Source organism: Adiantum capillus-veneris, chromosome 6 (genome assembly GCF_014529385.1).
Source record: "Adiantum capillus-veneris isolate H3 chromosome 6, ASM1452938v2, whole genome shotgun sequence".
Lineage (NCBI taxonomy): Eukaryota > Viridiplantae > Streptophyta > Polypodiopsida > Polypodiales > Pteridaceae > Adiantum > Adiantum capillus-veneris.
In genome coordinates, this window is record NC_140936.1 from 24038435 (window position 1) to 24053343 (window position 14909).

Sequence of the window (14909 nt, forward strand, 5' to 3'; positions counted from 1 at the left end):
TGGAAACTTAGAACGCTGCATTTTACCCAGAATACAGCCTTCACAAACATGTTTGATAGGTGCTTCAAGAGGCGGCAAAGAAGCAACCATATCAGATTTCTGCAAACGCAGCAAACTGGCAAAATTCAGATGACCAAAATGTGCATGCCAAAGTTTTGCATCTGAAATAGCCCTTGAATCTACAACAGCATTTGCAAAATTTTGTCCACACTTGTCATACAAAGTGAGCTTATACAGCCCACGGCACAAAAGCCCAGATGCAACAATTTCATCACCAAAACTGAGATCATGAACTGTACATCTGTCATCCACAAATTTGACTACAAGTCCAAGTCTAGCAAGTGCGGATACAGACAAGAGATTCTTCTTGATCCCAGGTACATAAAGTGCATCAACAAGTGTGAAGGAACTGCCATTAGCAACAGTGAGCACAATCTTTCCAACTCCCTGAACTGGATAAGAGGCGTTGTTGGCACAAGTGATTGAATTCCCATGAGGGACAGACTCGAGAGAGGTAAACAATTCACGATGTGAGGTAATGTGCTTTGTAGCACCACTGTCGAAATACCACACATGTGAATCTGCAGCAACTGACAAGCATGCATCATGGACAGCAGGATTGTAAGTGCACTCTGCGCTAAAAGCCCATTCTGCATCAACATCAGCATCACAATCTCCTTTCACAGAAGACTCAACAATGGCTGCATTTGTAGTGGAACCAGCATTTGCAGTGGAACCACCCTCTTTCTTCTTAGCCTCTTTGGCCTTCAACTTAGGACACGACTTGATCAAGTGATCATTGGCTTTACAATAATGGCAACGCATCTTCTTTTTGCCCTTATCACCAGAATTGCCAGACGAAGTGCTGCCAGCAGAAGCATTAGGAACAGAATTTTTGCCACTCGCAGCAGAACCATAAGAAGTGGCTGCATTACTGTTACCACCCTTTCTTTGAGAAGCAATAAAAGCCTGTTCAACTGCACGCTGCCTAGTCCTGTTTTTTCTAGAAAGTGACTCTTGCAACAGCAATGTGCATAATGCATCAAACTTGACAACTTCAGGATTTCCTTGGGTCATCAGTCTCCAAGTACTAGCAAAAGTCTGGTAGGAATCTGGTAAGGCATCAAGAACAGTCTGCACAAGGGAACTGTCAGAAATGACTTCACCTGCAGAAATGAGTTGCTCATTGATATCCTTGACACTAGCAAGGAAAGTGTCCATATCATCTTCCTCATGCATAATCTTCGACTCTAGCTCTTTACGCAGCAAAGCAATTTTAGCCTCATTGCGGCTTGCATAAAGACCTGCTAGAATATCCCAAGCCTGTTTTGCAGATTTTGCTGAACGGATGTGAGGAATAATGGTGCGCTTCACAGACAACGCAATCAATGCATGAGCCTGCGCATCCTTAACATCCCAACGAGCTTGTTCTGTTGTAGGCAAAACAACTCTAACAGCTGCAATCCTTGCAGCAAGACCTGCAACATCCTCAATATCGCCTACATCTTCAGAACCAGGACGTACATCAATGCCCTGCACAATGTTCCAGACACCTTTTGACACAAGAACGTGTTGCATCATATAAGCCCACATAGGGTAGTTGTCCCCATCCAACCTGTCCTCAGCAGCAAACATCTTGAACACATCTGTGTTGTTGTTGTCAGCCATGGTAAATGCTGCACCTGATGTGAAAACTGCCCGAAAATAGGAGAAATGGAGCGGGAACAACTTGTGCTATATAGCACAAACCGTAGAAGACTATAAGGCACCTGTTATGCAGAAAACGGCACTGACAGAAAATCTGCACAAAATGACGAAATAACCTGTGCAGTACTGCCCGTAGTGGAAACGGAGGCCGAAATGAGCCCAAATCAAAATTCTGAGCAGACCGAGCTCTTCGAGCTCACCCAAAATATTTGTCGACCTGCGAACGCTTGCCAAAGCTCACTGAAATCGGAGAAAGTGAGCAGGCGTGTGCTGGAGCAGCTGGCGACTAAGCCCGGGAGGACGTGACCTGCTCTGATACCAATTGTTGGAATTAGGGTTGCAGAGAAACACACACAGCTTGGAGAAGACGAAGGAAGCTCAAGGTACACAATAGAGAGTGTATTCCTTAGTGTGCAATGGAAAGATAGATAGCCCTAGAGTGATGGGCGTATATACAATGCACGGGGGAAAAAACCTCCTAAAGAGGGAAAAAATGCCCCGGCGGTCCTAGTGTGTTCACACACATCACTACCACATGTATATGGTAACAAGACTGCATGCATAAATTCTCTCAGCACTTGAAGGCTTTGCATACATCTCCAAAGATTTCCTTGCGGTACCATGTCAAAAGCTTTCTTGAAATCCACAAAGCAACAATACAACTTTTTTCCTTTCAATCGAGACGCTTCCATAAGAACTCGAAGAGTGACAAGGTGATCAATAGTGCTATGATGCTTTCGAAAACCTTCTTGGCCAAGTGCACGTTTGCCATTCTTTTCAGCCCATTCATTTATCTTCATCTCCATGATACATCCAAATAACTTTGCCATTAAAGAACCAACCATTATAGTGCAATAGTTGTTCACATTGTTTACATCTCCTCCTTTGTGCAAAGGTTTGATCCAATTTGCACTCCAATCATGAGGCATGTCATACTGAAGTGCAAGGTTAAACATATCGCATATCCAATATCGTGTTTTCTTGCTTGTCCATTTAATCATTTCAGCCTTGACACCTTGAAGGTCACCTACCTTACGAGTAGCAAGTTTCTCAAGCGCGCGACATACATCTTCAATGGTAAAGAAGGGAGACATAAACGGAAGGGAGCTACAACACTCCATCTTATCAACATTGGGTTGCTCATAGAGATTCTTACAATGCATATACATATCCTCAAGAGTCAAGTCACCAAAGCTCTCAACGCGCTTGCCTTTTAGATTTTGCCAAAACTTGCCACATGCATGTGCTTTCTCTTGTGCTAAAAGAAGTTATTTTTCGACTTCCCACCTTCTCCTCTTCTTTTGAACAAGTGCTTTGTATGTGTGTGAACATTCCAAGTAAACTTCCTTGTCTTTGATTGCATCCAATCTTAGCAAGTGTTTTCGGGCTTGACTACATTCCATGTCAAATCATTTCTTCTTGGTGCTACCCTTCTTAGACCTTTTGCAAGACATGTGTTTCACCGAAAAGCATTCCTTCGCACAAGAGAAAATTACTTCTTTGAAAACTTTCCACTTGCATTCTAATGTTGGGCTCTCTTGATGCTCTATCATGATGCTTAACATTTGGTCCACCATATCAGCATATATAAGTGCTCGTTTGAAGTCTAGACGTAAGTACAAATGATTCACATCATGATTGGAGCTACATGCTCGGGCCGTTTACTACACTTGAGGTCAATACATAACATCCTATGATCCGATTCCGGATTCCATTCACCAAGTGTAAAGCTTTGTATGCATTCTAGAGTGGCTTTCGAGAACAACATATAGTCAATCACGCTAGCACCGTTGTGCTTTCTACATGTAAAGTCATTGGTGCCTTGCCATAGAGATACACCATTTGCAATGAGCATTCCGGTACTATTGCACATATGTAGAAGTGACTTTCCATAGTGATCCACTTCTTTTGCATCATTAGAACTTCGATTATACATGTATGAGTCATCCATTCTTCTTGAGACATGCGGCATGTCTACTTGTTGTGTGTCGTGTTGTAGCATATTTGTGCGAGCATTCATGTCTCCAAAAACAATGACTTCACCTTGATCCTTGTAATGAGCAATGTCTTCCTCTAGTTCAACAAAGGGCTGATCTCTATCCATATTCAAGCAAGCATAAAAGTTGGATTCATAGTGAGGAATGTAGCAACCGGCCACAAACATGACTTGACCATTTGGTGGGCTGATTTTCAGCCATAAGTAGCGTTTATACTTATCTTCTTTGACAATGGAAACATCTTTCAAACCCTTTTTGGTCATACATGCTACGCCTCCTTGGCCTCTTCGTTGCTTTGCATTTTTGGCCCACATCAAAGAATGCACATCGTATTTGTCAAATCCAAGAATTCGTTGCGCATCATGCTCCCATGTTTCGACAAGAAGTATCACATCGGAGTCATTGGTAAGCTCATCAATGCCAATTCCCGCATTCCATGGATACCCGTTACAATTCCAAAAGCTTATTCGCAAGCGTGAGTTGGTCTCATAGATCATGTGTCCCTATTTGTTGGGTGGACTTGCATCCTCCTTAAGTGGCTTTTCTTCTTGAGGTGATACCTTAACCTTCTTGCTTCTTTCCTCATATGCTTTGTGACGTACATTTTGTTGCATAATAGTGCGATTCTCATATACATTACAACCTGTTCCTTTGAGGTAGATCCAACCATTGTCAAGGATGATCTTTCTCTTTACCTCATCAGCCATGGTACATACAATAGGTCTTTCTCCCGAGCGAGGGACTCCTTGTTTTCCAACTCCATGTGCACCATAAGCCATGATTCCTGACATGCCAAAGTGTGTAGCAAAAAACTCTTCAATAGCAACTGCAAGAGATTGGGGTGTTTCCATGCTTTCCTCCTTGATTCCACGAATGACGATGTTCTTTGAGCGTTTTTGTCGTTCGTGCAATTCTTGAGTGTCCACATTCTCTACATTCTTTGCTTGGACAACGGCTTGCGTAATAGGAGATGTAGAAACCACATTATCCTTACATATATCAGCCCATGATTTGGATGCATTTCTCATCTCACATACATCATGTCGTATTGTATCTATTGTTTCCTCTTTCAATACATGATCACTCTCAACTTTGCTCAAGCGCTCCAGAGGCCACGGATGTATTAGTGAAGAGATCGCTTTGACCCATGCAGACTCCAAGAGAATCTGTGTTGATTCTCTTTCTCTTTTTATTTTCCAAAATCGTTGGTACATATTACAAAATTTAGAAAACTTTAGTGTAATTTAATTTAATATAGTCAAAGTACTATTTCTTTTTAGAACTGAAATTCAACGCTCTTCTCTTCTCCTCTTTTTGTCTTCAACCCCTACCAACCACTACTCTCTCTCGGAGAGAGGCACAAATAGGGAGCTTCAATGATTGGCGAGCAAGAGGATTAGTGTTGCTTGTAATCCTTTCTCTAATATGAGCAACAATGATGGCTCCGAACTCACAGCTGCAGAAGTTTCATTATCAATATCAAAGGAACCTCGAGCTGAAGAAGAGGTTCGAAGGCCTCACTCTGAGAAGGAAGGTAGAGCTAAAAGGCCACCCCTATCCTTTTAATAGATAATATAGATATAGATATAGATATCTAAACTAACATAATATGACGAAAAGGGGAGCCCTTTACACGTGTTGAAATCTGCAAAGTGAAAGGTAAAATTGAAAGAAGCCCTTGTGCACGCGACAAAGAGGAGAGAGAAAGAGAAAGAGGCCGTCGAAGGTGGCTGGCCGTACTAAAGATATAGATATAGATAATAAAAAGGCTAAAGCTTTCCAAAGGGTCTACTAGCACTTTGAAAAGGAAAGGATTAAGCTATCATTTAGGTAGTGAAAGGCTCTCCATAAAATTAGGCTCGCCATCTCCAATCAAATATCTCTCACGATGCTATTGAAAGTAGATCTTTTCATCTCATACTACACCCCTGTCCTTTTAATATATAATATAGATAGATAAATATGGATATATATATAGATTAATCTTTTTTGCGCACGAGAGCGGCGCCGGCCATGCATAGCTGCAAAGCTGTGTAGAGCAGGCAGTGAGGAATTTGCATGACGAGAACTCTAGGACCCCTCGCCCCAACAACGTGGCGTTTCTGCGTCGCCCACTTTCAGCATCTCACCTCGACTCCCTCCGTATCGTAGGCTGCTCCACCTCTTCGCGGCCGCTTTGCAGGCCAGCACCGTCGCACCCGGCTCTCTGTGCACAACTCCAGCCTGGGCATCACCAACCAGGGCCTTCACTACTTGGCGGCTCTTTGAACATTTGATGCTCTTTCGACAGGGGCATGTGGCCTCATCTTGCACCAACAGGTGCTTTGCTGCACAGCTATGGCGCCTCCCTGCAGGAGCTTCATGTGGGCTACCTGGTGATGCAGGGCTGGGGCTTCCGCCACATCAGCCAAGCTCTCACGACGAGCTATGGTTAAATATCGACCTACGCTTACGGCCGACATGACCGAGCTTCCCAGCGATGCAGGGCAGCTACAAGAGGGCCTGCGTAACGCAACCGGCTTGAGGAGGTTTAGCATGGGCTATCCAGCCGGAGCCCACAAGTGCTACCTGCCTTTCCATGCTAGAGGAGCTCTGTCTGGATTTCCACGAGGGCTTGGACACCGCTGCCATGGCCGCTATCGTGCAGGAACTGCCGCGCCTCAGAGTGCTGCACGTCACCTATTGCAGCTTCATAGAAGCGGCCAGCTGGCAGGCTCCGGCAGCCGCCTCGCCGCAGCTTGAAGAGCTAGACATCTGCCACTGCATACATTTTCGCGGGGACAGCTTGCTTGCAGTTCAAGAGGGCTGCCCGCGCCTGCGCTTGCTGACGATCCCCTCTTCGAACAACCGCGCCCAGACGTGGTGCTGGACATCAACCTCTACTCAATTTCTGGTCCGCCTGCATCTACATTCATTCATTCATGAGAAAAACATGCCCTTGAGGATGTGGAGGAAGAGGAGCGAGAAAGGGGTACAAATTTAATGCGTTTATTTGGTTAAATTAGTGAATCCATCCCTTCATTAAAAGGCCACATTGATTTCCTTCAAATTATATTTTGACATCCTTATGTGGAGGTTTCACCTTGTTTGTCTTTGCAGAGTCCCTGATCCATTCTGCATCTCAACAGAGTAATTATCCTCGTCTTCAGTGGCGCTCTACTTGGTCGGATGCTCTTCCACTTATAATAGTCCTCACCGATAGATGTTCAGCTTCATCCCCAGCGGTGTACATGTGGTTTGAGATGCCTATAGTTGCATGGAAACCTCTGTCTCATGCCAGGGCACTACTTACTCTCTTTAGGAGAAGTTTTTCCCCCGTGGCTACCTTTTGTTCTAGCTTTAAGTTCTCTTATTGTATCGTCTTTTATCATCTTGCTAATGGCCCATGGTCTCAACAATAGAAATTAGCTTAATTTTACTGCAAAAGGAAGATAGACTTGAGTCTTTAGATGTACCATGCCACATCTCCCCCTCCTCAAGTTCTAAGTGGAGTTTTTAGGTTTAGCATGCCTTGCTACAAAACAAACAGTTTCTTTGTGAGGTCTAACTAAAAAAAAGTCGGGATTTATCAAAGTGGTTAACAGCATGCACAATATTATTTCTAGACAGAACTTGAAAATTTTAAGATGTTATGGAGCAAATGAGATATTTTTTTTGTATCAATTGCTTGCCATTTTACAATTTTAGCTTCTTTTACTCTTAATGGGAAGCTTTGCTTCAGTTAAGCAGTCTCGCTTAAATCATCATATGAGGTTCTACTTGTTTGGTTTAAGTTATTATGTTGTGTGTTATACTGATTAGTTAGAGACATGTTGGATAACAATTTTGTGCAGAATTTGAGAAAACAGAAAAGATGGCCACTGAAGATGACTAGTGTAATTCACAAATCCTTCCAGATGATAATCAATCTATTTGAATTCTCGTTGCTGAAAAGGTGAAGAAAATCATTGTAAATGTCATGCTAAGCGGTGTCCCTAAATGGTGTTTGATGTGATTTCAACGGTTGAAGAGCGAGATTTATAGTCTACAGATGTGATCTAGAGCTGGCATTGCCATTATACAATCCATGGGATGTTTGAATTTTACAGCATGATGTTGAAGGATTTGAAGGGGCTGTAGAGTTTGCCTTTAGTGTTCACGAGAGGGTCAAACATGCCCCTTGGAGTCTGTAACCAAGCAATGCTTGACGATGTGGCAAGATCCATTTAGAGATCCCAAAGCAATGTTTGAGCCTATAATAGGTTTTTGGAGGACGAGTGCTTCCAAGCGTGTGCACTTATTGACTCCAAATACTAATTTTAGACTCTAGCTTGCCTGCATCCACTTCCATGAGAGAGACTATGAATTAGCAAGAACAATGAGAAGATTGTTGAACTTGTAAACTTGCGGGCACTTTATACATGAGAAGTCAAGCCCCATGTAATTGCTAGAATAAGGCGTCTACATAGCAATGCGTAGAGCTTGCAACATCATGTTTGGAACCCAAGATATGAGAATCTTCAAGCAATATATTGACATCGTAATGCCATTTGTAGTCCAGAATGCTCTTTGTGTCCACAAACTCTTTGTGGAATCTCTCAAGGAACATTTTGAGATAATAAGTTTCCCTATTCTTGTGTTAGAGTGGATAACCTTGACAAACAGGTTAAGTACTCTAGGTTCACCTTACAATGTAATGCCATTAAGAATTGCCACTTTTTGCTTAGCGCTATTACATCGATTGGAATGGCTTGTGATTACATCCTTTCGATTGGGATGGCTTGTGATTACATCTTGACGATTGGCATGGCATGTGGTTGCATCCTTCCGATTAAACACGGGTACTATAGAGCTGCTTTAGATCTTCAATTTGGAGTACTTTGTGGCAATGCCAAATGTCCCAACCACATTGTTAAGTCCTTCTAAAGCAACCTTTGCAGCAAATGTTATGGCTGTGATGAATACATTAATCTCCAAGAGGTGACATCTTAAAGAGAGAGAGAGAGAGAGAGGACATACATGTGCAAGAGTCCCAAGGCAAGCTCAAAAATACGGACTTTCAATTCCTCATTGTTCAGAAGATTTCTTCATAGCCTAAGAGTGTGCCTATTTGCTTTAAAATGACACTGTACACTTAGCCTCACCATTTCCCACCTTTTGACAAAGATCTCTCTACGCCTCTTCTAGGCTTTGCTCTTGCAAATACACGGGCTAAATTCCACCTGAAGTATTCACTACCAAATAAGACTCAAACAAACTTTTGACAGGCTCCATGCTTCAAGTAACCTCCAGAGAATCTTTCAATTAGACTTTACAAAAAGGTTGCAACCATAAAATAGGCAGGATCCCAGAGGGTAGTAAAAAAATCTTGAATGATCAGTCAAAATACAATCTGTAGGGGGCTTAGTAAGCATCCCACTTAGTAAGCATCTAGTCCGTGTGATAAAATAACAATCATATAAAACAATTATATTTGCTCTAGATCATCTTCAACCCTTTAATTGAAAACCTCACAATGGATATTCGCTATGTGTTGGTGTCCTCGTTCTCTGCTACAGATGTCTCCTCGTTATTCTCGCGCACAGCTTTTCTCAAGCCCAAGACTATGAAAAGGTTTGTTAAAGTCAAAAGAGACTCTGCACCTCCATGAAGCCAATCCACATTGGCAAGGGAAGTACCATACTTCAGTTTTGCTGCACAAATTTACATCATCAGCACATGCCTAAGTGTGGTTAACAACTGGACGTCAGTATGGTCCTCGTCACAAATGCTCTCTCTCTCTCTCTCTCTCTCTCTCTCTCTATATATATATATATATATATATATATATATATATATATATATATATATATATATATATATATATAGATATAGATATATAGATATATATGTGTGTGTGTGTGTGTGTGTGTGTGTATTAACCATGTAGCAAGGTGATTTTTATTATGAAGTATGGAAGAATTGTGGGTCGATTCCTACATGCGCAGCTACTTCCTTCTTCTTTCTCTGCTGATCCTCCTCTCTTTCCTTTTTGGGCAGAAAAAGCGGCTGTGTACTTTTTACAAAGAGACCTCTGGGGATGCTCAAGGGCTTATCACTCAGAGGAGTGCAAAGATGGGGAGAACGACATGAGTGCTATGTATACATCAAGGTGGCATGTATGAAGAACACAAAATAAACCACTAGGGAGGTGCACAATGCCATGTGATGTGCCCACAGTCCAGACTGAAAAGGACTGAAGATCGTCCTCTCCTCCATCTCTCTGCTCGGCAATGGTGAAATTCAACATGGTTTCAAAGCCCACCTTATGCCATAGCCAAATCGTCCTTATGTGATAGCCCACCTGTAGAGAGCAAAGACAAGAAATCAACCTGCTCAAAAGTACTTACAACTGGCATCACAGTGATCGCCCTAGGATGTGGAAGGGATTTTGACACCGGGAAACTCCAAATCAGTCTCTACTTGCTACTAGGAGCAAAACAACCTCGCTTGCCTGTGAAGAATTCCACTAATTCTTGGTTGTCTTCATACTACTGAAGCTATTTTCAGCGTTTGACGATTTTATCTCTTAAGAGGTTCTTTCACACAAATTTCCAAGCCTTTCGGCATTTTGACTCTATTGACAAGCTCTTATGGTGTTCCGGAGTTCTTGAATTCCCGAAATTTTATGATTCAACTTCAGAAAGGTTATTTTCTTTCAACAGTCAATTATTTCCGGTATTTCGGCTTCTTTGACAACTTGTACAGTGTCATTGAGTTACTGATGATCAGTTCAACAACACAAACTTTCATACATGGTCGGTAAAGCTCTAGTAACATCTCATGCGGCATAACTTATGGGATCTTGTAACCCAGACGGAGCAACGCCCATTCAATCGAGACGCTGAAGCACAATAATCGCGCATTTGCCATCATTCCACTTGCTCTTAATGATGATTTTTATTCATCATTGTTTTGGTATGACCTCGTCTACTCTTCCATAGCAAAAACCTGACAAAATTTTCGGAGCTCAAATGAAAAATGCCAAGATCGTTATCAAGGTCCAGTGTTCTCACTTACCATGAAAAAAGGTACCACACTTGCTACTCACACATCAATCATATGCCAAGTCTCATACTTCAACTAGCTAGAATTGATGCTGAAGTCAACCGAGTCGCTACTACTGCTGTTCTTTAAGTGTTCACGATCTACGAGAATATAGGAACATTGCCACTACTATGCAACATCTGTCTGACCTTAAATTTCAAGGAGCCCTCTGTCACATGCATATGTCTTTATGCACCACCTCGACATGCTACTCATATGTCTTCGAAGCCAAGGTTTGTCTACGGAGTCCAAGGGACTTGGTTCCGACAATTTTGTGAGCCTATTTGTAGGATCTCCATGCCCAGACAAGTCCATTAGATTAGGTTTTCCAATTTTGAAACCCTCTTATACAAATGGTTTGTACATACGTTTTGACAGATAATATTACACTTCGGTGGGCATCTAGCATTACAAGCATGTAAATTTAGGCTAGAGGAACCTATCGGCCAATTCCCGCAACAATCAGATTCTTGGGTTGCGAGATGCATTTTTAAAGGTCGTGGGGTTCAATCTTGCACTACTCGACCAAGCTTTAATTCCCTATATAAGTGATCCAAGGAGTCACTTCTCAAGCATAAGTCGGTACCTTCAGTACCAATACCCAGTACCCGCACTACCATTAGCACCCATGGCGGTTTTGTATCAGCATTTTCAGCCATGACCAGCAGATAGATCAGCGTTTTCAGCCACCCGTAGAAAATTGCATCTCCATCAGTTTTCAGCCCTAGCGTTTTTCAGAAGTTGCAGATTTCAGCCATAGTTCCAGCAATTTCAAAGGCCTCAGATCAGCCAGCGTTTTCAGGTTTCGGTCCTATCCTCATCGTCAGTTTGCAATACTAAGTCAGATCAGCCCTAGCGTTTTCAGTTTCCAGCCCTTAGCCTCGCAAATCCAAGTACCTACAACAAGATCCCATAACATCTCACCATCTAGGACCATTGTATCACCATTTGTGCAATCTAAAGCAAATACCTCGAGGGGGCCCTTGCCCAAACCCCATCTGATGTCGGTCCTCTCTCTCTCTCTCTCTCTCTCTCTCTCTCTCTCTCTCTCTCTCTCTCTCTCAGGTGCAGCGGAAGTGAATGTTGAACTTTGCTCAAGATGAGTGCTCAGAACTGTGCTCAAGGGTTCCTTTTACTTACGAAAGGGAGAGCCTTCCGTTCCTTTAGTAAGAGAGTGCAATGGACACAAACAAAGTGATGAACACTGTGAATGAAGGTGCATGAGACTGAGAGATAGAGAGAGAAGAATACGACACCAGAATGTTGTCAAACCCTCTCCAAAGGCTCCACTCTCTATGGCGAGAGCCGTCTATTTATAATTGCACAAATCTCTACAACGCTTTGGGGACTTGTCGACGACGATGAGGACGACGACAAGACGAACTGAAATCTGAAAGTGCTAATGGCTGAAATCTGCAAACCTTTATCTGCTGAATTCTGACTCCATGTCGGTGACGATGTCGATGGCGACGATGCCACGATGACGTGCTGAAAACACAGATGCTGAAATCTGCGTTTTCCGGGCTGAAACTGTGAACGACGCTGGATCGGACCGTGCGGCGAGGATCTGCTACAGCAAGGTGAGATCTGCAAGGTTCGAGGGTTCTACTGTGGAAACTGACTGCTGAAAACTGCTGATTCCGTCGCGAAGATCTGCAAAAACGCTGAGGTTGATCTACAAACCAAAAACGCTAGGGCTGAAAATGGGTCCTGCTGCAAACACGCTGTAGATCTGCTGGTGCAAACCACTAACGCTAGTGCTGATTTGTCCTTTGTTGTCGCCAGGCTGATGCAGATGCAAAAACGCTGGCTGATCTGGGTTCTTGTCCAAAAACGCTAGCTCATCTGCAGTGATGCAAAAACGCTAGAGAATCTTGGGGTCCTCCTCAGAAGTTGTATGTGAGCAAGCCCTTCTGTTGCCTCTTCTGTTGTGGAATGCTAGCGCTAGGTTTGCTTATATACTCACTTAGTCAAATTGCCCTACCCAATTTCCAACAAAAGTCACTTAAATAATAAGTAAAAAATGTCAAAAATAGGGAAAATAGGTTTTGTGCATTGAAAAATGCTTGTGATGGATTCTGATGGTAATGTTGATGATCATGTTGTGTGCAACTGACGGATATGCATCTAATCTAAGTGTCTGGGCATGCACGGTCTGCGAACAGACTCACGAAAGTGCCAAATCACTTCCTAATCTAAATTGTATCTGAAGGAACTTTATCGGAACTTAGAGTGAAACGATCTTCAATTGTCTAGAACACTTCACCCCACTTTTAGAGTGAATCGGGAACAAACATCCAGCAGAACGAAAACACACATCAATACTAAGACTGTAGCTAACACGGGAAGCATAGTTACCCAAAACACAGGAACTGGAGGGTCCAGAATGGAAAGGGAATGGGGAGGAGGAGGGGAGCCGGAACGGTCAACTAAATTAAGGCTTGAATTACTTCCATTCACCTTAATCCCAAATCAACTCCTAAACAACCCCAAACCTACCCTCAAACTGCCCCAAATATGTCCCCCAAACAAGCCCAAATCTACCCCCAAATGCCTACTTTTGCCCGTTCCGCCCACATTCCTCCCCGTTCTCCCCGTTCGGAACACTATTCCAGTTACACCCCGTTCCGGAACGGCGTTCTGTTCCCAGCTTCGTTTTCGGAACAAGACTCGTCCGAAACGCTGTTTCAGAACATTTGGGCTACGTTCCACCCGTTCCCTGTTACACTGACGGGAAGATCAAGAGACCCTACACCCAAGCTCTTCAAGAGAAGAACAAGGTGTTGTAAGTTGCTATGGCGGGTAAATACAAGTTCCATTCATGATTATGACATGCTTAATGAAAACACTAATCAAGAGGAAATTAGAACGTGGGATATCAAAGTAGAGATGGCTAGTTGTTATTCACGATGCAAAGAGTACAAAGGCCTGTATATATAGGCACCAAAGTGGATTCTCGTATGAGTCTGGCACAAACCCTAACAATCCTCTCCTTCTGGGTTTGAGAGCACCAAAAAATGTCGAAGGTACCTTCTAGTGGGGTCTAAGTCTCCCATCTAGATAGGTATACAAAAGAGTGCCTCCCCTAGAGAGTAGAGGTAGTAGGGTGTTGTCACGTGACACATCCAACCCAATCTGTCCGTGGACAAGCTATAGCACGACAAGGGTTTAGTTCAGTCAGTCAGTCTAGGATAGGAAGTGATCTGGCACTTTTGTGAGTCTGTTCGCAGACCGTGCATGACGAGTCACGTAGAGTAGATGCATATCCTCCGATTGCACACAGCATGATCATCAACATTCTCATCAGAACCCATCAGGGAATTTTCCAGTGCATTAAAACCTATTTTCCCTATTTTTAAGATTTTTCACTTATTTATTAAGTGACTTTTGGGAACTAGGTAGGGCAATTTTGCTAAGATAATATATAAGCAAACCCCCCAGAGTTACACTTTGTGGCAGAAGAGACAGCAAGAGCATTGCTCAACAGGTCACTTCTCAGCAAGAACAAGACCCCTTCAACCTGGCATTTTTGGAGCCAAACACACCGGTGGTTTCTCTCGAACAGCCTCAACGTTTTCAGCTACAGCCCCTTGCATTGGCGTTTTCCAACCAGCAATTTCAGCAAGAAGAAGCCTCAGCAGATAGCGTTTTTCAGCCTAAGATTTAAGCATTTTCTAAGCCTTCAAGACAACGTTTACAGCAGCCAGCCTATTAGCGTTTTTGGTGAGCAAGATCAGTGATTTAACACCAACAGCTTAGCGTTTTTTAGCAGCCCCAGACCAGCGTTTTTGTGGCAGCAAAACAGCCAGCCACATAGCGTTTTTCAGCAACGATTCCACCTCAGCATGCCAGCGTTGTGCATCAGCAAATTCAGCAGATAGAAGCCAACGGATCCAGCGATTCCAAGCAAGAAAGGACAGCCCGACAAGAAGCCTCCCAAGCATTCAGTTTTCAGCCATAGTCCCATCATCGTCGGCACCACCGTCGGCCTCGACATAGCCATTACATTTGCATCGACATCTTGTATCAGATTGTGCAATCAATAGTAGACCACTCTCGCCATCGAGAGTGGGGCCCTTGGAGGAGGGGTTTACAACTCCCTGGTGTTGTATTCTCTTCTCTCTCTATCTCTCAGTCTCA

General features: G+C 43.3%; 1 protein-coding gene across 1 annotated transcript in view; it reads right to left on the minus strand.

Annotated features, from left to right (window-relative positions):
* Window positions 1-8959: 8959 nt before the first annotated feature.
* Window positions 8960-14909, minus strand: part of LOC147455264 (1-acyl-sn-glycerol-3-phosphate acyltransferase) — a 30083-nt gene continuing 24133 nt past the window's right edge. Inside the window, exon 3 of the mRNA XM_086514087.1 lies at window positions 8960-9376. Coding sequence (XP_086370213.1) covers window positions 9210-9376 — 167 coding nt within the window. The 3' untranslated portion in view covers window positions 8960-9209. The remainder of the gene's footprint in view (window positions 9377-14909) is intronic.